Source organism: Mytilus californianus, unplaced genomic scaffold, assembly GCF_021869535.1.
Source record: "Mytilus californianus isolate M0D057914Y unplaced genomic scaffold, xbMytCali1.0.p SCAF_7, whole genome shotgun sequence".
In the NCBI taxonomy this organism is placed as follows: Eukaryota; Metazoa; Mollusca; class Bivalvia; order Mytilida; family Mytilidae; genus Mytilus; species Mytilus californianus.
Genome location: NW_026262723.1, coordinates 4,473,842 through 4,497,989, shown reverse-complemented (window position 1 = coordinate 4,497,989; position 24,148 = coordinate 4,473,842). Strand labels below are relative to the sequence as shown.

The window sequence follows — 24,148 nt, the reverse complement described above, 5'->3', positions numbered from 1 at the left end:
TGTTAAACCTCGAGGAATAACACGGGGTTTTCACCACTGTATTTTAGTAAATTTCGCTTTTTGATTTTCCCGTTATTGCACGTTCCTAAATTTCAAGTACTTTACATGAATGTTTTCTCAGTGGATACTTCATTTTAATTTATTTTCTGGGTAATGCCAGCGAATGTATTCAACTATGACTTTTTTGCGGTCGCCAATTCCTCTACTAACCGAGAACAGTGGTGTAACAGGTTGACCCCTTAAATCGAAAGTGGTTCGGCCTGCAAAATATATAACATGGGGATGATTTGACACCAGGACCTGAAAGGTCTACTAACACGTGAATATTGTGGATATTAGTATGTCACATTAGATTTGAATAATTTAGAAATGCATAAAAAAGTTAGTAGCACGTCTATTTAAAGGATTAAAAACAAACTTCAGGTACTACTCACTTAGCGTTTTTTGTTCGCGATAGTCAACCAACAATCTGGTGGTGGTATGCCGTAAATTATATATGTAAGTTCTTAAATTTTTCTACTTTCAAGGCCGTGCTTTCCACAGAGAGTCAAATAATAGACAATCATGATATTACCATATTGAGACCTCATCAGATCATTTAAAGGATCCTATGATATATTACCTATATAAGCTACACAAAAAAAAAACCCAACAAACATCGTTTTATCTCAGCTTCTGGAAATGTTGTACTTGTAATATCTATATGCTTATACCCTTACCAAAACTGACGATTTTGTTATTAATTTTAATTATAAAGCATACGAAAATAATGAAATTAACTGTTTTTGGAGCTTAAAAAAAATGTTTTGGATAAATTACGTGCTGTTGATGGTCCTTTCAAATCGGTTGACAGTTATGACTTTTTAACTCTTTACACTTCCAAACAATTTTACCAACATACATTTTCTTTATTATTAAATTGGTCCTATGCAAAATCTAATTATAGTTTCATTTGCTGCAAGTCATTTAAAACCTCTTCTGTAATTGCAAAAAGGTAAATATGATCGATATGCTTACTGCAACTGCCATGTGATGATTTAAGCTGTAAATGTTCTTTTTGAACACATTTATATACGTTTTGGCAATAAACTGTATTCACTTCTCTACGTTTAATTTTTTTAATATATGCAAAACATTTCTTGTACAACTGTTCACATTATTTAACACGAATTCGAATTTACAGCTGGCTCAGTGACGATGTAATTGAAATTAAGGGTGCGTTTACTATGAAAATTAATTTTCTGACATTGTAAATTCAACAATTTGCAGACAATAATTTTATCAAAGATCTGAACATATGCATATGTTAATAAAGTTTGTTAAAGTAACTTGTAAAGTAAAATAATACTTAAAAATTCTCTACTCTATTTATAAAAATTAATGAATTAAAAGATTTGAATTATTTTAACAAAAATAAACTACAATTACTATAATTGCTTTTTCGCCATCAATGTATAACCTGTAAATTATCCGATCAAGGATTTCGTTACAATGAATTACTTAATATTTATACTAAATTCTTTCACATTTTTCGAAGTTTGGCTGTAGCTGTAGAATTCTTATTATCGACTGGATATCAAATACTTATTCTTACGGTAATGTTGATAGTAAAGCCCGTACATTGAGATTGGATCCATTTAAACTCATCGGTCCTATTCCTAAAGGATATCAATGTAAAACCGTAGTAAGATCTTTGAATATTGTTTTTATCTGTCTTAACATTGACTTTGTTTTTAATAAATTAAAACATGACTAAAAAATGTATTTCTTTACATTTAATTTACGAAAACGTCTGTCCTACATCCTATCGATATTATGTGCTCATCTTTTGACATTGCAAGAGGTCACGTATTTTCAGAATGTTTATGACGTCTTAACACGAAATCTGTTGGATGTGTACAGATTGATACTTTATTATATGCGAACTTAATTTATTCATTAGGTATTAAAAGTTTCATACAAAATTTCAGTAACTGCGAGTACTCTAGATGGATACTGTGTGTCTTTTCCTTTTTTCTAGTTGTCGGTACTTTTAGCTGATCTGACGAGTAAAGCCATTTTCAAATGATTTTTACAGTTTATGCTTATGTTGTGCTGTTTAACCACTGTTGCAGATTTGGGAAATTTGAGCACTCTTATGTTTAACCCCGCCACATTCTATATACCACGTGCACTGTCCCAAGTCAGGAGCTTTTGATTAAGGGGTTGTCTTCGGTTACTATCTGTCATATTCGTTAATTTGTTTATTTTACCTGGACTAGTGAGCTTTTCTCATCACTTGGCATCCGTCGTCGTCCGTCGTCGTCTGTTAACTTTTACAAAAATTTTCTCCTCCGAAACTCTTGGCCAAATTCAAACCAAACCTGGCCACAATCATCAGTGGGGTATTCAGTTACAAAAAATGTGTCTGATGACCCCGCCAACCAACCAAGATGGCCGACATGGCTAAAAATAGAACATAGGGGGTAAAATGCAAGTTTTGCCTATTATTTGGAAAATTGCTATTGATAGATAAAATCTAACAAGGGTAAACATGATAAGAATATTGAGCTCTACCTATTGTTTATTTAAGTCTAAACTATCAAACGACTTCTTGTAGGAGTTAATGCCCTTTTTACCATTTTTTTGAATTTTTGCCTATTATCTCGAAAATCATAATAAAAAGACAAAAACTTTAAATAGCGAAAATGATCAGTAAGACAAAATCTACAATAAGTGAACATGGCTGAAATCTATAGTTGACTCCTTATTAGAATTATTGCCCTATAATGACGATTTTACCAATTGATTGCGTTCTTGCCTAATATCTTAAAAACTATATTAGATAGATAGAAACTTTAAAAGACAAAAATTATCAGCAAGGCAAGATCTAAAAATAAGTCAACATGACTGAAATGTTAGTTGACTCCTTATTGAAGTTATTGCCCTTTAAAGACGATTTTCCCATTTTTGCTTAATATCTTGAAAACAGCAATAGATAGATAGAAACTTCAAATAGCACAAACGATCAGTAAGTCAAAACCCACAAGTAAGCCATTATGGCCAAAATCTTCAGTCGACTCGTAATTGGAGTTATCGCCCTCTAATGTTTTTTTAGCATTTTTTTGCATTTTTTGCCTATTATTTTGAAAACTATAATAGATAAATAGAAACTTTAAAAAGGAAAATTATCAACAGGATAAGATCTACAAATATGTCAACATGACTGAAATTGTTAGTTAACTCTTTATAGAGTTATACCCCCTCAATGATGATTTTTACTAAAAAGTGGACATTGTTGAAGATGTAGGTGAGCGATACAGACTCTTTAGAGCCTCTTGTTTTGGTCATAAACCAGGCCGTTGGTTTTTCGTTAGAATTGTATCACATTTTGTCATTTTGGGGCTTTTTATAGATGACTATACGGTATGGGTTTTGCTCATTGTTGAATTCCATGTGGTGACCAATATTTGCTTTAATCTGCTTCAGTATGATTCTTTTTGATTATGGTATCAACAGTTAGTATACCACATCTCCAGATTTTCTAGAAATTCTTGAAGTAAATCCACTCTTTAAACTTATTGACTAATATCTTAACCATATATCTAAATATCTACCAAGATTTAAACTTTATCAAACATAAATCAACCCGTCCCCTTTCATTTCTATCGAAAGGTTTTTGCTAATAAAAACGATAATTGTCCCCTCGTCGTCCATTATGTCTATATGATCAATAATATATTGAAATAGTCTATTCCCATCAACAAATCCCTTTTGATCACTGTTTATTTATTTTGGTTAATATTTTCTTAATCGTCCTGCTAATTTCTTCATAACTGCTGACATCGTTCGCGATCCCAATAAACTTTTAACAATCATGATTAGTTAAATTCGGTACGATTCATAAACATTGAAAACAAGACAAAATTGAAGATCCGATAAATTGGAAAAATAATAATTGTTATTATCTGTGAAGGTAAACCAAGGCATGATGGTGTCCACTGAACTTTAAAAATGAGGATTAGAAGAAATAACCTTTGTTAAGTAACTTCATCTTGAGAATATTTTTTTCTAACAATGAAATCAAAATAAGAGATGCAAGCCTTAAGAATTTAAGAATGGTTTGGATATATTATTTTTGTAACTAGATTTTGGTTAAACGTTTTTAAATAGAAATGAAAGCTCGCATAGTTGAAAAGTAAGTCATCTCTCTGTAAGCAACTTTTAAACTCTTGCAAAAGCCTGGTTTTATCGACGATTACCAAATGTAAAGCAAAGTACGAAGCAGACCTCATACCACATCTTCTTATTTCTACTTAATGTATAAAAGGTGTTTTATTATCATACTCAATGGAAAAGATGTTATCAGCATTGTCATAACAAAATGAATGTAGCAATATCTTTCATTTTTGAACAATTCAGCAGATGATTACTTGAACGAAGCAACACGACACATGCTACTACTTAGGTAGCATGTACTAACCTTCCGCAGCATACAGATATTTGATGGGATTCGTGTTGCACAATATTGAGATTTTCTGCGATGTTTTATGGACTTTAGTTTTTTTGTCCGTCTTTTGTTCTCTTAGCTATTGTGTTGTATATTTTTCTATGACTAGATGGTTTTTGATTCCCTCTCGTTACGTTTACTTTTTCATGGACCTTTTCGATAACATTTGTTAGTGTTTGCTACTGTATCCTCATCAGTTTTAATCGATCCAATTTGGTCTCAGATTTCATTAAGGTTTATGTGAAAGACGATATATATATAATTCAAACTCATAGTGATGGTATGCTTCTAAAAATAGAATAGCATCCTGCATTTATACTTAAGAGATGAGTAGATGTACACTTCGTGTTTTGTGATTAGTCGTCCTTGTTTAAAACCTATGAGAAGGTAACACCTCCCGAAACGAAAGCTAATTTTTATCAACTATAGATAGAGGAGGAGATAAGGCGTCTGCGCAACGCTAGACGGTGTTGACGTAGAAATGAAAAGTGAAAAGTGCAGGTTCCAGCTCCTGTTGGGGAGGACGTACAGAATCAGATCTACTCTAACATTGTTAGGTTGATTTTCTAGGCACTTTATATATATGATATATGGTTGGAATCCCGCTGAGGGAAGAACAAAAATTTGCTAACGCAATTTTGAAGATCTAACATTTTTGGGCGAAATTAGAGACGAATCATATATATATTATGGTGTATTTAGCCCTGTATAACCACGTGTTATCAGATGGAGAATGTCATTCATAAAGTTGTCACACATTTAGACGTGCATATATATTATATGTATATACTTGGAAGGAAGGTTCAATATAACAACCTCTTAGAACAAACAATAACGATATTTATGAGTACTGCCTTGTTATGATATTATAACTGTGATGCTGTAATGTATCCATATTCATTAATTTAGTTTTGGTTTACTTCATTTTATAAACAGAGAAAAACAACTGATATATATCCTCTCACTTTGACTGGATTAGCTTATCCTACAAATAAATGAACAAAAATTAGATAAAGGTAAAAACGAATTAAACTGAAACAACATTGAAGAAACGAAATTTCTTTTATTTAATAATGAATATCTTTAATTTGCACAGAAACTGATATCAAAATATATTTCAATAACTATAGGAAAAATATGATACATCAGCAAAATTGGTAAAACTGTTAAATAGACAACCATCAGTTACGCGATTGCAGAACTAAATAATGAAACCAGGAGCCCATAGTTTAGTGGTTATCGTTGGTTCATATCTGTCATATTTGTTTTTCGTTAATTGTTTTGTTAAAGATCAAGCCGTTAGTTTTCTCGTTGGAATTGTTTCACATTTATCATGCCAGGGCCTTTTATAGCATTCGATTAAAAGAGAACGAGATTGTTGTAACGAGAATTGGAACATATTAGTCGTCATTTGTGAAAAAGATATTCCATAACGGTCAATTAACTGTTGAAGGCGTTGGTAAAATTTTTGAAAGGATGATTTTAATTTCACCACTTGGAATTTTTGGTTAAATAGCTTCATTGTAAGCAGTAACCATCTATTAAGGAAATAATGATATGCAATGCAAGCTCTGGAATATAGTTTCCACATGAAGATATATACTCTACATGCAGGCGCTGTTGGAATGTTGCTACATAGAAATGAAAAGTTCGCAATAGGGAAGGTGAAATCATCTTTCTTATCGTTAGTTTTGTTCTGAACCGACCTACATTGTCATATTATAGATGTTATAAAGATATGAAAGGCAAAATAAAGGCAAAATTTGACCCTTTTCTCTCTCTTGAGACATATATTCTATTCTTTTCAATATCTTTTTATTGCATATATGAAACCTAGATAATTAACAACATAAGGTTTGATATTGAATTCAACTTTACATCTATCAAAAATTACGAAATTTCTATATTCATTCAATAAGTCACCAATCAGCCAAACCCCTTTTTGGTCCAAGATTTCTATAGATAGAAATCCTTTTTTAACCATTCTTTCATATATTGCATGTGTAAATTCGAGATTGATCTTGTATATTTTGAAGATCATTTCAAACATCAAATACTTCTTTCCAAATTGGATTTTTTAAGCTTTTTATAAGAAATTGTAATTTATACTTTTTCTGTTTTGTTAATTTAAACATTTGATGTAGTTTTTAATATCCGACATTGTCAGATCTCCTGTTTAGTGTGGTTGCGATAAAGGTCTCTTTTAAATTTATCTGGCTTGTTGTCTTTAGAAAAAGGGAACATTATTTTGTCCGCAAAGTGTTAAGCTTTGTACCATTTGGACTAGGTATTGATAGGAAGAAATGATTTAAATTTAAGAATAAAAATAGTACTGTATAGATGCTATGCATTCGAAGCGCCTTTCTGGATTGACCAGAATCAGGAACGCTCTAAGCCAAATATTGAAAGCAAAGGATATATAAGTGTGTTATTACTGATTTTTCCCCCAAAAGGGTTAGTATTTTGTTCATCCAAGTTTGCATTGTATATTTTTGATTTCATAAAAATCCATGGAGAAATTGTCCCAAGAAGTGTAAATCTGCTGCAACAACATTCATTTTTTGACTGTTCACACATAGCATGTTGGCTAAGCGTTTTCCTTTCTTATCTAAACAACCTAGGTCTTGTCTAAATTTATATAATGTTTTCTATTATCAATTTTTCTTTTGAAATAGTTTCAAGGACGATCATATCGGTTTATTCCATAGATAATGTTTTTCTTTAAATATAGAACTTTGTTAAAGAATTATGAAAGAATGTTATGTAATTTTTGTTCGTACATCGCGCATTTGCTCTAGTCTTAAAATTTGTAATTTTAATGTCTTTTGTTAGAGTTTTGCAGAAGTCTCTGTGGTTTGTATATGTTATTCTTTTTTTTTTATTTCAATTGTTTGTGCAGTTTGTAATTTATGCTCTTTCTTTTTATATGATTCAAAAGATTTTTTGCCTATGAAATCTGTTTATAAAGTTTTGAACTGTGATCCATTGAAAGCAACAAGATGATTATAAACACTTCCTTTTTTTCATAATCATATAATGTTAATTATTGGCATAAAATTTACCAACTATTAGCATTCTTAAGTCTTGAAAGTTTAGTAACAGGCTATACAATTGAGGATGAAGCTTATATTGATATGAATTATCTATTTCTTTTCCATCTACAAAGCATATTATGTCTGACAAGAAAGAGAAGGTCATTGATATCTTTAAAATCTTCGTAAATGAAATCTGGGACATTATCAATATAAATAAAATCAGAAGAAAAAAAAAACAAGAGAATAATACTTAAAACATCGGAATATTTGAATTCCTTTAGTATAATGAAGGGATAGTTATTAGATACATATACTAGCTGCAGCTTCGTTTATACACGACTGCACATGTGTCCAGTCCGTTGCGTGTGCTTTGACTGAAATACGCAATTTTGTTGTGGTCTCTTTTACAATTTATCAGCTACACTGAATCAATATTGTATTAAATATGTTTATCCTGGTTCACGATCCAAAATTATTATAAGCAGGAGATCAAGCAGATTACACAACATGATGCAAAGTTACTGCATACATGTATAATTTGAAGACCACGTGTATTTTCGATCCTTGATCATAGAAATTACAGTTTACTAATTAGAAAAATAAAGTAGTACGCTTAATGTGTGAAAACAAAAGAATTCGTACCTCATCAACTAAGACTTCTTTTTCAATTAAGTCGTGTAAACAAAACAAAAAAAGTTCAAAATTAGCAATTGTCGGCAGAAATCAACTGATGACCAGTCATGCTCCAAAGATTATCATCATTTTCACGGTTCATTGAAGCTTTAATATAATCATATACAATGTAGGTGAAGAAACGCACCGTATTCCGGTAAACATTTTATTATGTAAAACTGTTCTAATGTATTAATATACCTAACTTTATAGATATACTTTATTGAATACTTTCCCTAGATATTCAATAACTAATTTACAGGGATACTTAACTGAAGCTGTAAACTAAGTAAAATTGTTAATAGCAAAGGTGCAATGAATTTGATTAATTTATGTTAAAAAAAAGAAACTTTGATCATTTATTTAAAAAATTGAACACCTATGCAATTCATCCGATCTAGTGAGTCATTCATTCTTTTATTTGTTTTACTATTTCTATAGTATAGCTTTATATACTAATATTCTATTTAGAAATATTAAATGTGGTATGATTGCCAATGAGATAACTTTTCACCAGAGATCAAATTACAAAGAATTAAGCAACTATAGGCCTCCTTATGACATACAGCAACAAACGACAACCACTGAATTACAGGAGCATGACTGAGATCAGGCCCATACAGAGAGTGTAGCGTGCTTAAACGTTCCTAAGCATACAATCAAAAAACTATGCAAAGATACCAGATTGTATACCGTACGTGCGTTTCGTCTACAAAAGACTCACGAGTAACGCCCGAATAAAGATGTAATGCAAAATTGAGTTTGAAATTATTGTACCTTTTTTTATGAACCCCTAAATTTAGTTCTGTCACATCCTGTTTACCTCCTGTACTAGTTTTGAAAATCTGTTTTCAATCGTTTCTAACTTAACAGAAGAACTGTTGACTTTGGTATCTTTTCCTAAAATTAACGTTTTTAAATCTTCTAAAGTAGTACCTGCTATGTTTTTTAATGATAAATATGTATGGATTGCCAATGTAAATTCCAATTTTATAATGACAAGTAAACATAACTTTCGTCACTGTCACAATGCCATGAATGAAAACAAAAATATAACTGTCCGTAAACGGAGCAAAGCATATAAATGAGGACTGTTGAATTTTACCTAGCTTCCAAAGTAATTGAAATAGGCCATCATTCTAGAAGAGACAATTTCTTCCTCACATTTCAATTTTACTACATACATAGTATTAAGTAAAATGAAACTCAGGAGATATTTAAGAACCTAACAATTATATTGAAAAAAGTTTATGAACTATACAGACATTTATGTTCCGTAATGGAAAAATCCGGATTTCCTTGGAAGCTATTCGATGAATATTTCTCATTACAGGTGAACACATTTGGTTTATCTATAGCTACTTTTATTACTAATTTTGAATTGTAATTTCAGTGTACTGCTCTTGTTGGAATCTAAGTGAAAGTATTTACCTGATCGCATTATTTCCGCTTTCTGTACAGTGCTTTTGCTGCTTTGCATCGTCTGGGATTGCCATTTCTGAGAGAAAAAAAATGAAAAACAATAATGGTTAGTTGAAATTGTAAGGATAAGCATAACTATCTGATCATCTGTTCTGTAAAAATATTAGCTAGAATAATAATAATATTTCAGGTAAATTATTTAACAGTCATGTTATATTATTTTCATCTGACCTCTACAAATAGTAGACTGGTCCCCCTTGCATTGAATTGTTATCTATATAAGAGACCAGTATATACAAATTTGAATTGGAACGTAGAAAAAATAAAAATAAGGAAAATTAAAAACCAATTGTTCAGACAACAATTGAAGGTCTTTCCATCATTTTTCTAAGTTATTGATAAGAAGCTACTTCCGTTTAACATAAAGTTACTTTTCGCGTCCACTCATAGGTTTCTTCTTAATGATTCAATAAATATATGGTTTCTATATGCCTTTGCCTGGAATAAAGGAGATAATAGCCAATTTCCAGTTAAGAAAATGTCACTTCAGGTTTCTAATGATAACTGTTTTTACACTGATTCCAAAAATATATTGCTCATTTATACTTGGCATGTAAAAAGGAACTTTAGTGGCTTCTTCCAGTTTAGAAAATGTAATTTCCGGTCTCAAATGATAGCTTTGGTCACACTGATAACAAAAATATAGTTTGTATATACTTATGCCTGTTATAAAGAAATAATTTGCTACTTCAGGTTTATAGAATATCATATCCGGTCTCAAATGATAGGTTTATGTATGCCTATTAAAAAGTATATGGTTTCAAGGTTTTTTTCCCTTACAATAAGTGCAAAAAATACTACTTTCGGTTTACTTAAGGTCACTTCCGGTTGACTTTTTTCAAGGTCATATGTTACTCAACATTTTACAAAAGACCTAATGGCTTTATCATGTACCAATCTGAAGTAATAATCAATTAAACTTAAAATAAAACATTTCAGGGGCAATAACTCCTATAAGATGTCATTGGATTGTTTCAGACCAAATGTATCATATCTTCATCACAATGATGCAAACATTTTGCACTTGTTTTTTATATATATAACTTTAAAAGTATCAGAGAAAATGCAAAAACACGCAACAGAAAAAATCCAGAACACAACCTTGACCTTTGACCTTGACTTCATTTTCTAAGTTAGGACCCAAGGACCTCAAATAAAAAGACTATAGGTTTATATGGCTTACGGTTTATGAGTTACAAAAACAAAACGACAAATTTATTTGATAAAGGTAGATAACTCCTATAAAATTTCACTGGATCGCTTCCATCCAAATCAGCCAAAAATTCGTGAGGATGTAACGAACAAATATGAAAAAGAATTTTGTCGTTGTATTTGTTGGTTACGGAGGAGATACACTAACAAGAAAAACAGTGTTTGGGGAGATAACTATTACAATAAAAAAGTCTTCGGCTAAACAAGATAAGTTAAAAAAGCATAACAACTGTTCGATATAATATCCAAAATATCTAAGCGACATCTTGCGAAACAACCGCAAGAAAAGGGTTTGGCGGAAGAAGAAAAAAAATAATAATCAGAACAAAATCAATAGGTCTTTCCACAGAAAAGTGGAAAGACCTAATCATTCTAATCAGAACAAATACAATAGGTCTTTCCACAGAAAAATTGAAAGATCTAATAATCAGAACAAATACAATAGGTCTTTCCACAGAAAAATGGAAAGACCTGATAACACTAAAAAATTTGAATGTGAATGCAAGAACCCCATGAAATACAGGAAAACAGCAAATATTTATTTGAACAAATATTGATCTTTTTATGAGTTGCGGACATGAACTAATGTGACAGGTGTAACATATTCCCGTGAAAATTTAGATATATTTGAAGAATTACAATAATTCATGGTATCATACTTGGATATGTTGAAAACAGTAGGTAGCATCAATACTTTATGGACGAACATATTTTCAATATTTCAAGTGTAATGAAATGAATCAGTCCCTTCAGGAATACAATTCAAAGAATTTAACACAGCCTCCCATGAATACAGAAAAAAAGAAAAACGTCAGATTATGACCCTGAACAATCTCAGTCGTTACACAGATAAGAAGTAGAGTATAACAAGGTATTTATTTATTTTTTTTTTTTTTTATATAGATTAGACCGTTGTTTTTCCCGTTTGAATGGTTTTACACTAGTAATTTTTGGGGCCCTTTATAGCTTGCTGTTCGGTGTGAGCTAAGGCTCCATGTTGAAGACCGTACTTTGACCTATAATTGTTTACTTTTATAAATTTTGACTTGTATGGAGAGTTGTCTCATCGGCACTCATACCACATCTTCTTATATCTATTTACTGTTGTTATTGGTTTTGGTAGGCTGCTTACTTTTATAGTTATTGCGATTTAAACTCATATAACATAGATATTAGTGTATTTACATAAATATAAACAAGTCTAAATTGAAAACAACGTTCAAACCTATGATTGCGTTGGATAAAAACCGCAATTTTCATACGTGTGCATACATAACAAATTTCTTGGTTATGAAACCACAAACAACATTTTCCAAAAGACCAAAAAAGTGAAAAAGTATATTTTAACAAAACGCATTTGACAAGCAAAACGAATTTCCTGGTAGAGGGGTCTAAATACAGCACAAACAACATTTTCCAAAAGACCAAAAAAGTGAAATGGTATATTTTAACAATATACTTTCATTCTTTAATATAATGCTGTTATTACATTTTGGCGAGTAATTATATGAAACTGTATCGACTGTGATGGTATTTAAAAACAAATAATGAATATTTACCCTTCTCACATTCACCGCAAGTTGAAGTGAAAGTACTAAATCAGAAGACATTCTTTATTGTTCAACATCATGTTAAAATTATATGTATCTGGATGACTAAAAATAACGGTTCCTTAGATTTGAATGATATATTTCTTTTTTCAGACATTCACTTACTACTGAAGTAGTATATTGTTGACTCTCGAAACCTTTAAAGAGGAGTTCGTTTTGGATGACTGTTGCGTGTTTAAGCTCCTAAAAGTTTGTAAGGCAAATATATCGGCATCCAAACCATGTGACAATGTTTTTAAATATTAGAATGTCATGCGTTTTGCCTTATCAGGCTGACGTCTTAGCTTGACATCATTTAAGAGGCAATATACATTGGGAATGCTTATACCTTTCGAAAAGCAATTCTTATGCTCACTTAAATCCTACTTGTAACACATAGGACATGCATCCAAATCTCCCTTTATTCAAACATAAAATTCTTACCTCACAGGATCAACAATTCGATAGAGTTTTCCACGATTCTCGTCATCTTTTGACACCATGTATACTTCTCCTAAAACAAATTTGAGTTTTTAACATTTTTAACATAATGTTATAAAAAAGAGAAATTAGTAATTTGTTTCATGTAGCTAGAAATACTAAAATCCTTTATAATGCATAAATTGCTCTACATACATCACATTTATTTCTGTCAATAATGTTGGAGTAGCTATTCTTTAATTGTTGCCAAATTGGATATTAGGTTATCTAACTAATAATTCACTGGATTATTATTCCTGATTACGATATTAAAGAAGCAGATAGAAACTTGTGAAATGTTAAGAGCAAAGCAAACATTTATTGAAAGTATCTAAAAAGTAAAATCACAAAAATACTGAACTCCGAGGAAAATTCAAAACGGAAAGTCTCCAATCAAATGGCAAAATCAAATGATAAAACACATCAAACGAATGACAACAACTGTCATATTCCCGACTTGGTACAGGCATTTTCAAATATAGAAAATGGTGGATTGAAGTTATGATAATGCAACTATTTGTGTCGCTATAAGTCAAAAAAAAAACTTAGACTATTTGAGGCAATACTACGAATTCTGCAAAAAAATATTTTATCTGAGTTAAAACAAAATAAGGAGATGAGGCATGATTGCCAATGAGACAACTATCCACCAAAGTTCAAATAAAGTAGATGCAAGCAATTAGAGGCAACCGTACGACCTTAAATATTGAGAAAAACCTATACCATATAGTCGGCTATAGAGGCCCAGGAATGAAAAATATGAAACAATTCAATTGAGAAAACTAACGGCCTAATTTATTACAAAACAATTAACGAAAAACAAATATGACAGACATGAACAAACGACAACAACTGGCAGACACATAAAGAATGTGGCGGGTTTAAACATGTTTGTGAGCGCTCACTCCTCCCCCTAACATTCGACAATGGTGTAACAGCACAACATAAGAACAAACTATAAAAATCAGTTGACAAGGCTAAACTCATCAGATTGATACAAAGCAGAAAAAAACCAACATAAACACAGACCGGACGTGGCAGGGTATTAATCCATCCCTCATCCCTAACAACAAAAAGGACACTAAGTACAGATCTGAGAGTTCTTGCAGTTACTGAAAGCTTGTACAAAGCCAATAACGAGTAATACATTAAGCATGTATCTAAGACTAAAATATCAATCAGTACACATCCAACATCCAATGGATCTAGTGTAAGGACATAATTAAGAGTCAGAGAAAGACATAACATTGTACATTTCTCAAATAAAAGATCGACAGATTGTACTACCGTTAAAGTTAAGTCTGTAGGTAAAATGGTTTCTTTTGGTCAAATATACTAATTCGAGACGATGATGACTTAAAATTGATATCACAGAAAAGAGGCGGAACATACTGAGGGGAAAATCAAAGCACACAGATCGAGAGAAACGGGCAACGCCATGGCGAAAAAGAAACACAACGAAAAGACAAACAAAGAGAAAATAAACACTACATAGAAAATTTAAGAATGGGCAACGAAACCCTACTTAACGCTGGAATGATCTCTCGTCCTCCAGATGGGTTATCAGATCCAATCGCTTTGCTCATGGTGAGAACAAATCCGCTAATGAGCCTCTTTTGCTGATATCATAGTCGAAGAAAGTAGGACGAGATTGTGGTTACGACATTTGATACAAATACGTGGTCATTTGTGACACATATATTCCATTACGCTAAACCAAGTCGTGATTGCGCCTGTAAAACTTTTGTATGGATGAATTAAATTTTACCACTTAAAACACTTCGTTTAATAGCTTCCTTATAAGCAGCACTCCTTCTGCAAGTAAATCATGATAGTAAATTCAAACTGTTAAATATCGTATCAACTGGGAGACATATTATCCTTATGCAAGTACTGCGTTTGAATTTTGCTACATTGAAGGGGAAAGTTCACAATTGGAAATCTGCATTTCCTTTTGTCATCAATTTTTGTTCTCAACCCTTATTGTCAATATTTAGATGTAAGTCATCTCATGATGAGACTTAACCGTATATGCTGCATCCTTCATTTCAAGTTCTAAATAAAAACTTAGATGATCAGTATACTGAATCGTTACCAGTTTAATTTTTCATATATCTATCTGAGGTATAAAAGTGCTTCCAATCAATATTAAATCTATTCTACGCGACAGAGATTTATCTTTTCTTCTCCAAGTAAACTGTTGTACGTTTACATTCATAACTCGCCAAATATCAATAAGATTATTTTTTTTTCATATTAATTTCAAGCTTGAATACTGGTTGTTTGTTTTGGTTGTTGTTACTTGCACTAATTCTGTCAATATCTTTGATTTTTTCATTGACATCTCCCTCTACAATTGGAATTCCTATTCAAGACGATTCAAGAATTCTACTATATCTTTCAAATTTCATGTGCAAATTTATGGCTCTGATCAAATACCCTCTTTAGGCATTATGAGAAAAGAGTTGAAATTATCTGATATTTACCTGATTCGTCAATCCCAAAAGATGTTATCCTTCTTTCATATGTATTATTAAGAGGTGGAGTACACATGTTTGAATCACAAAGTCGTAATTCACGCCCAATCCATTTCTTTATCCTGGGGTTCTCATGAAGAAGGAACAATATTCTACAAAACCAATCTCAAATATTTATTGCATCTTTCTGATTGGACATAGGACATTATGAGTCAGCAAACAATCATTAGTGGAATAAAAAGATACTCTTAGATCGGTATTTTGAGTAATATAATTTATTCATTAGTTCATTATAATTCCATTTCTTTTAATTTGTCAAATGTTGGGCTGCTAATGCAGTGTCGCAGGTAAGATAGGGTGTTGGTGTTACGTGCTCATTCAGTGGTCGGTCGTTGTTGGTTGCTGTCTGTCATATTAATTTTTCGTTAATTGTTTTCTTCATAAATCAGGCCCTTGGTTTGTTCCTTTTATTGAAACTATTTCACATTCACATTTTATTAATGTGACATATAGTTGCATATATATTTACGTCATTTCGAATCAAAAAGTAAGTAATGGTCTACAACAAACTAAACAGTTAACCTTAGATAAAGCAACATGTTCTTCAACAATTACCGTGGGTGAAATGATGTCCCCCGGAAGGATAAAATGTTCCTTATCCAATAGTGCCCAACAGCGTGATAATCATTGTAAGCAATCAGTGACATATCGCAGTCAATGTTTTGATTAATACACAGACATGACAAAAACATGATTGTAAAATTGAAATAAATAAAGTAGTGATTTGGTTCAGTTTATAAAGAAGGTAAATGAAAATGTTTCAAGTAGTGAAAACTTAATTTAAGACCAACTAATCATAAACTTTTCATATTCTAAGATAAAGATGGGGATATTTATTAATATTTTACCCCTTAAGCAGTGGAAGAGTTAAAATCTCAAACAATGACGAATAAGAATTTGTCAATAAAAAATTTTGCCATAATTTCAAAAACATGTCGTTCTGTATTGCTATAGTTTTCGGATCTTTCATTTGCGTATTTAAGGTAATAGAAAGTTCGGGCTTCAAAAGTCTACATAGTTATTGACTTTATACAGAGAATTTGCCTACCACTAACGGTCCCCCTTAAACTGACATAATCACAAAATAATAAACGAAAACTAAGCAAAAGTTTCAAAGTCAATAAACCATGACTGAGGGGGCGGGGCCAAATATTCTTCATGGCAATGAGATGTGCTAATGATTATACAATTGCATACCAATTAACATTGGCCTACCACTAACGGATCCCCATAAACTGACTTTATCACAAACTAATACATGTAAACTAAGCAAAGTTTAGAAGTCAACAGACCATGACTGAGGGAGCAGTGCTTAATAATCTCCATGATCTCTCAATGAGATATGCCAATGCTAATACAACTGCATACCAAATATCATTGACCTACCACTAGTGGTTCACCACAAACTAGACCCAATCACAAACTAATACATTTATGACGACGCCGCCGCCGCCGCCGCCGGAATCAGCATACCTATGTCTCGTTTTTTGACTCCGCCAAGGCGAGACAAAAACCAGTTGAGTGTTTTTACAGGACTCACCCACTGAAGTCACCGAATATATAAAAATGACGTAGTCTTGGGTTTAAACATCCGCTATAAAACTGTCCGCCGATTACTGCATTTCCTATGTCGTGTGAATAAACAAACACTGGTTTCACTTCCGGTCCTAAATCAATAACATATTCGGTTTTACCATATTCAATGGTTATAAATTAAACGAAACAACTACAAATCAATAATAAATGATAATATGCCATGCACACAAAATTGAAAGAAAATGACAGGTATGACCCAGTTTCTATGTATTTGTTACAACAACAGAATAATGAATTTTCGAAACGTAATGAAATTTGACCTTTACATAGTATAGATAATATACTTTAAAAGATTTTTTCAAGCAATACAACATCTAGCAATACGATTTCAGCTCTATGAAGTGTTGTGAAGACAATTTTGCTGAAATATTGCAAAGGTTATAAGTTTTTATAAAATTTTGAATAGAAGGGCACAAAGAACTAAAGTAAGAGGAAAGGGAGTCTGATTACTTTATGGCATTTTTTGTTGTTGTTTGTTAGCTTTTCATACTCATACTGCTTCACATGCTCTATGATACTACAGTTAGGTTGTCGGTTTCTGGTGGTATTATCGAACATTGACGAGCTGATGTACCAGAAAAGTATCAAAAGTATAGTGGATCCCAGATATGAATGAGGAAGACATTTTTAAAACAGAACATTTGAATAAAACAACACCCTTTTTTCAGATGCCAATGCTAGTGTATGTGTCGTCCCCGATGGTATCACCAGCAAAGTAGTCAGCACTTTTTGTTGGCATGAAATATCGCTGATACGTTTATTTTTTGTAAATATACTGTTTATTAAATGTTGAATTATTCGAAACACAAAGGGTTTTTCTTCTCACATACATAGATACTTCGAAATTTAGGTATGTGATACTCTTCAACCACGTTGATGATTTTGGTCTTTCAACTATTACTGTTTTTATTTGAATGCTACTGGTGAATCTCTGAAAAACAAACTGCGCGTCTGGCGTACTAAATTAAAAACTATGCATCAAAAATGATTCTTTTTTCAAGCAAATTTTTAATTACTGAGCTACTTGGATGATGATAAACAGACAAAATAAACTCATCATATATACAATGATTAAAATTGAATGACATATTGGAAATAGAGATTTCAAATACATGGTTAAACAACTAACCAGTTTTTCCACACGTCTTATTATCATAACATTCAAATCCTTCACGACCTTTCCATCCATAGTTAGCTCCTTTTTTTAGTACATCAATCTCTTCGAATTTATCGTGTCCAACATCACCACACAGTACTCTTCCGTTATGTCTTACTTAAGAATAGATAGATTTAAATTTAGCAATTTCATATGAGTAAAATTAAGGGGACAGAACATTGGCAATGTTTAAACCCCGTAAATCAATTAGGACGACACAAATAAAGAAAAACACAATATGAGTAATTCGCATTGATTCCAAAAAGGAGCATACTCTGTTATAACGTTAGTGGCTACTATTTATAATAATAAACAGATTAACATGTTTCAGCAGGTTACGGTTTTTAAAGTTTAATTCGTGTTGCTCAGTATTTAGTTATCTGTGTTGTGTTTTGTATACTATTGTTTGTTTTTTTTTGTCTTATTTTTTTACCATGCCATTGTTAGTTTATTCTCGACTTATGAGTTTGAATGTCCCTTTGGTATCTTTCTCCTCTCTTTTACGATAATAAAATATCAAGTTTTATTCGAAAGGCGTCACTTTTCTCCCTTCCGTCTTTATAAAGTTTGCTATTTATGTATAATTGAAAAAGAGGTTGGACCAATCTGTCATTCATTTTTTCAGTCAGTGGTTTTCGAGAATAAAATCTTTGAATTTTAATAATTTATCATTTTTTACAACTTCATGTGTACACCACTAAATTTGTTTTGTGCATTCAATCAAATTTAAATGATCAAAGTTTGCTCAAAACTTGAAGTTAAAATTGGAGTTTCTTTATTAAAAAAAAGAAAGCTCATTCCGACAATCAATTGAATTCTCTTAAAGGGGCATTAGCTGTTAAATTCATGTTCACTGATTTTATCAAAATTTCATTTTTGATTTATAACCTACTAAAACGTATATCCAACTTACAAAATTTCTAAAATGAATAGTTAACAATGCATAGACTCGATAATATGTATCCTCATTTGGTATGTGTCTAGACGCCATCTAATTACCCATCGAAGTGACCTCCGTAGAGAGCCGACGGTCATATAACCCGATATAAACATAAACATAGATATCATGAGCCTCTGGCCTTTGTTAGTCTTGTATCATTTTTTAATTTTAGTTTCCTGTGTATAATTTGGAGTTTAGTATGACGTCCATTATCACTGAACTAGTATACATATTTGTTTAGGGGCCAGCTGAAGGACGCCTCCGGGTGCGGGAGTTTCTCGCTGCATTGAAGACCCATTGGTGGCCTTCGGCTGTTGTCTGCTCTATGGCCGGGTCGTTGTCTCTTTGACACATTCCCCATTTCCATTCTCATTTTATATAAATAGATAGCGAACATGTGCAATTTGATTTTTCTAGTCTGTTTTGATTTCATATTACATGTTAAACAAATGTGTTAATCATCGTTTTTACCTGGATAATAATGAGTTTAGGTGGATCGAATCAGTTAAGCAAATGGTTTATGCTTGTTCCACTTTCAATGTTGACATTCTTTTCATTTTAATAGCTGAACATGCCTAGTTCATGCGTAACCCATCTCTAGCTAATAGGTTAAATAGAGGGTCACATGAATACGTATTCAATTAGGTCGAATTACTCACTTGCAAGTGATTAATTCATCAGCGATGTTCTTAGCTTATTTTGACAAAATTGACCCAAACTGACTCCTGAAAGCTAATTATTATTTCACTATTTCACTTTCATTAATGATTGAACAAAAAAACAAAAAAAACATATTCTATTTTTTTTATATCTCATAGCTAATGTCCATTTAAGTGTGAACGTACATGTAAAAACATTTTGTCTTTTAAATTGGTTAATTTTGAATAAGTGTTTTATTAAAAAAAAATGAACATGAATTATTTGCAATATATTGTATGCAAGGAGGCAAGGGAGCTATCACTCAAATATTTAGATTATTTTGGTTCCATAGGTAATTGTAACATTAGGGAAAACGACAAACACTTTAAATAGGACTTCTGAAAATCAAATGTCATTATTTTCGCAATTGATGATCATAAGAGGGAAACAATCGAACTGTTCTTTTCTTAATCCAAAGATCAATGAGTTTCATTGCATTGTAGTAATTATGTATATACACCGCTAATAGTTCGTATCACTGGTACACCTCTACATTCTACAATTAAAATTAACATAATCTTCACCTGAATCTTTTCCACATCTCCATATATTTCTGACACCGTAAGCATATATTTCTGGTCTGAAAGTCCGTTGCTGCTTTATAAAAGGGTTATCTGGTGGTATGACATAACCCTTTCTTTTGCCAATTTTATTGATGTCTATTCTTAGAACCTTTCCTAGTAAGGACATCCTGTAATATATTCTAGATAAATATATCTAAGATTATAGGAATGACTCTTCACAATTGAAAGGAACAGAAAACTTTCTCACTAATTATGACTTTTTACTATGTCTTATATGGATTTCAAAATACTTGCATCAAAAAAACACTGGATAATGGAACCCAAGCTATATAAATTATATCTAACTAAAAATATGACGTGAATCGATGAATTATACAAATAAGATCAAGATTAAACAGTCCCTTTTGTGCAAACTTGTATTACTATTTATGATTCTCTAGAACAAATATATTTGATCTATGTTCTCATAAAATGCAAGTTCCATGCTTTCATATGGCACACGTAAAATTAATAAATACAGAACACTCTATACTAATTCATGGAATCTATTGATTACTTCAGAAAGAATTGATGATGGGAGACGAAATAATACAAATTGAACGGCAACTTAATGAAAACATTCTTAACTTTTCACGTATTACAGCAATGGCACGAGTAAAGAGTAGGATAGTGATATGCATTTTATGAACTGTTTATTTTTTATAAATCTATGTATATGCAATTTATAAAATTTGTATCTTTTTAATTACCAAGTCGAAAGACAAATTACCATGTTTACATATTAAAGTTTGTAAGGGGTTATGCAGAACCCTGCGTCTCGCCTGCGATTGCTGCTCTCAGTGTTAAAGTGTAATGTTGACTTAAAAAGTGTATCCATTTATCAGTAAAATACAGAATTCAAAAAAGAAAATTCAAACTTTTTCTTAAGATGCTATTTCTCGGTCTTGAAGATAAGCTTCTGTACTAGATTCATAACAATCCATGGGGGCTTACAAATTTATCATGTCAAAAAAAAATTTAATCCCAGACTGTCTGTAAATGTTAACTAAAACGTGATCCATCTATCAGAAAAATACTAAAAATGAAAAAAATATATTTTCAAAGGTTTGCTTCAGACATTATCTCTTGATCATTAAAAAACTTCTGCAAAACATTCATAAAACTCTATGAAGATTTGACAAAGTAATTGAAGTGTAACAAACTTTAACCCAAGACTGTATTTACTTGTTAACTATAAAAACAACTAAGTCAAATTATCAGTCAAATACGGAAAAATAAAAATAAATATTTTCAAAATTTTGCTCTGGATACTGTCTTTTGCTCATAAACAAGCTTCTGTCAAAGTTTCATAAGATTCTTTGAAGGTTTGACAAAGTTATTGATGACTGAAAAAGTTTAACTCAGACAAAATCTGAGTGTTAACTGTAAAACAAATTAAGTCCATTTATTAATAAAATACGAAAAAATGTAAATAAATATTTCCAAATTTTGCTCTGGTAACTGTATTTTGGTCAGAAACAAGCTTTTGCCCAAATTTCATTAAATTCTATGTAGGTTTGACAAAGTTATTGATGACTAAAAACTGTCACCACAGACTGAACCTAAATGTGGACGCCACCGACGCCGACGCCGACGCCGACGCCGACGCCGACGACAGAATCTAGGATCGCTTTGGCTCGCTTTCGCGAAATAAATTTCACAGGCTCGACAAAAAGGAGGTCACATTTGTCATCCGACATACATGATTATTTTTTACGGTATTATACAAAAAAATTAACAAAACGATTAACATGAAATTTAAAACTAGTAAACAAACAGCATTGAAGTTTTCCATTGCAAAAACTATTGTACAATCTCACGTACGTATTTTGAGCATTTCCTCGTGGATCTCCTTCAGAACCTGGAGTACCTCCATCACCAAGAAATATATAAAGATACCCGTCGTCTCCAAATAAAATCTGAAATACACATAATTGTTTAAAAGGATCGACATTATCTTGTGAATAAAAGACAACAGAAAAAAGTTTACTCTAATTATTTGTGCTCTCCTTATGACCCTGGACTGACAGTATGATTTTGTTAATGCAACAGTCATTAACCGATGTTCAAATCTCACAAAGTGATATAGAAGAAATCAAAGTAACAGAAACAAAGGGAGGGAATCGCATGAATACAAACCATGTTATAAAATCTGTTTGGAAAGATTAACATGATTAAGGCGATAAGGTCGATGATATGAATTCAAACAGATTTCGACCATGGTGTGAAACAGGGTAAGCATCTACTGTAAATTGCTATGCAATTCAAAATGTCCAGTTGTACATATACAATGTGGAATCTTGTAAGGAATAAACATGCTTTATTCAATCCCAGACACTGAGGCAATCAGATGATCAAACAGATCATCAAAGCAATTTTAATCATTTTGCAACATAATCCTTTTGGGGTAGTTTCTTCCTACAGTGAATAAACTGTAATGTTTGAGTCGTCAGAAAATGCATCAATATATGAAGCAGACCTTCTTGACTTCATGAGTCCTCCAAAGTCTACTATGTTGTAGATTAAAACTCCCAGAGTTATGAAAGTATAAATCCTGAGTTCTGGTTTATCTGTAACTGGAAACAATGTTATATTGTATCTTTTTTTTCGACCAGATACTAGAAACAGGTTTCTTTGATATCATTTTACACTTTGAATATACTTTGTGTAATATTATGTAAAGCTCTAACGTATCATGTTAACAATATTTACAAATTTTGTTATTTTTATTCAGTGAAAATATTCATCGACCGGTTGATGTTTAACATGATAAACGTGTGTTATGACAGATTTATCTGTCAAAACTGAATCATGCTATGAAATTGCTTGCCATAGTCCGATTGTGTAATTTTAACCAGAAGAGAAAAGCCGGCCATAATTAACGACATTTTACAGAATGAAAATTTTTTGACTTGAAAAAAGGAAAATGTAGCCTGACAAACGTCTATAGATTATTAGCAGACTTTAACTTTTTGACGAATGAGATTTGATAATAAAATAAAAAGTTTGAAAGTAAAATGCTAATCATAGTTGTCTCAAACAGAAACATATCGTATCTGAATTGTGCAGAGATATAATCTAAAGGCTATATAACAAAGTAGTAACAGCAATGTTTAAATATTTAGATAATTTAAAGTGGTAAGACAGGAACAGGATCTCCTTACCTGCCGGAGCACCTGAGAACACACCGAATTTTTTGTGGGGTTCGTGTTGCTCACTCTTTTGACTTCTTAGTTTGAATGTTCCTTTGGTATCTTTCGCCTCTCTTTTAGTTAAGAATATAGTATTATGCTATTGTATGTTGATAACATCATAATATAGCAAACTAATTTGATCAACATACATTTGATGTTGATTGACAATAACGATAAAAGAATGTATACAAATTCTTATAAACATTTTCAACTCCCTCAGGCAAAGTTGACCTTAGATGGATTTGGCTATTGGTTTTAGGTATTTTTGTCATATAGCTCTTCAACTGTTTCGGTACTTATACATCCCTCGGATTTCAAATGTTGGGCTTTGAGCGTTCCTGATGAAGTTAAATCCAGAAAAGCGCTTCGGACGCATGAAATTATAAAACGTGTTGTTTTCAATTTTTTCGTAACATCAAAGAAGTTGAATTAAAGTGTAATAGGATTGTAAGTATGCTTTATTTTATCACCTTGTACTTTCATGACTTGACTGTGTTTTCTACA

At 31.7% G+C, this 24,148-nt stretch overlaps 1 protein-coding gene across 1 annotated transcript in view; it reads right to left on the bottom strand.

Moving 5' to 3' along the window:
* Positions 1-9,636: 9,636 nt before the first annotated feature.
* Positions 9,637-24,148, bottom strand: part of LOC127708164 (HHIP-like protein 2) — a 132,901-nt gene continuing 118,389 nt past the window's right edge. The window contains exons 2-8 of the mRNA XM_052213005.1: positions 22,275-22,369; positions 20,412-20,578; positions 18,222-18,365; positions 17,037-17,163; positions 15,446-15,588; positions 12,924-12,993; positions 9,637-9,694 (exon numbers count right to left, since the gene is read on the bottom strand). Coding sequence (XP_052068965.1) covers positions 9,637-9,694; positions 12,924-12,993; positions 15,446-15,588; positions 17,037-17,163; positions 18,222-18,365; positions 20,412-20,578; positions 22,275-22,369 — 804 coding nt within the window. The remainder of the gene's footprint in view (positions 9,695-12,923; positions 12,994-15,445; positions 15,589-17,036; positions 17,164-18,221; positions 18,366-20,411; positions 20,579-22,274; positions 22,370-24,148) is intronic.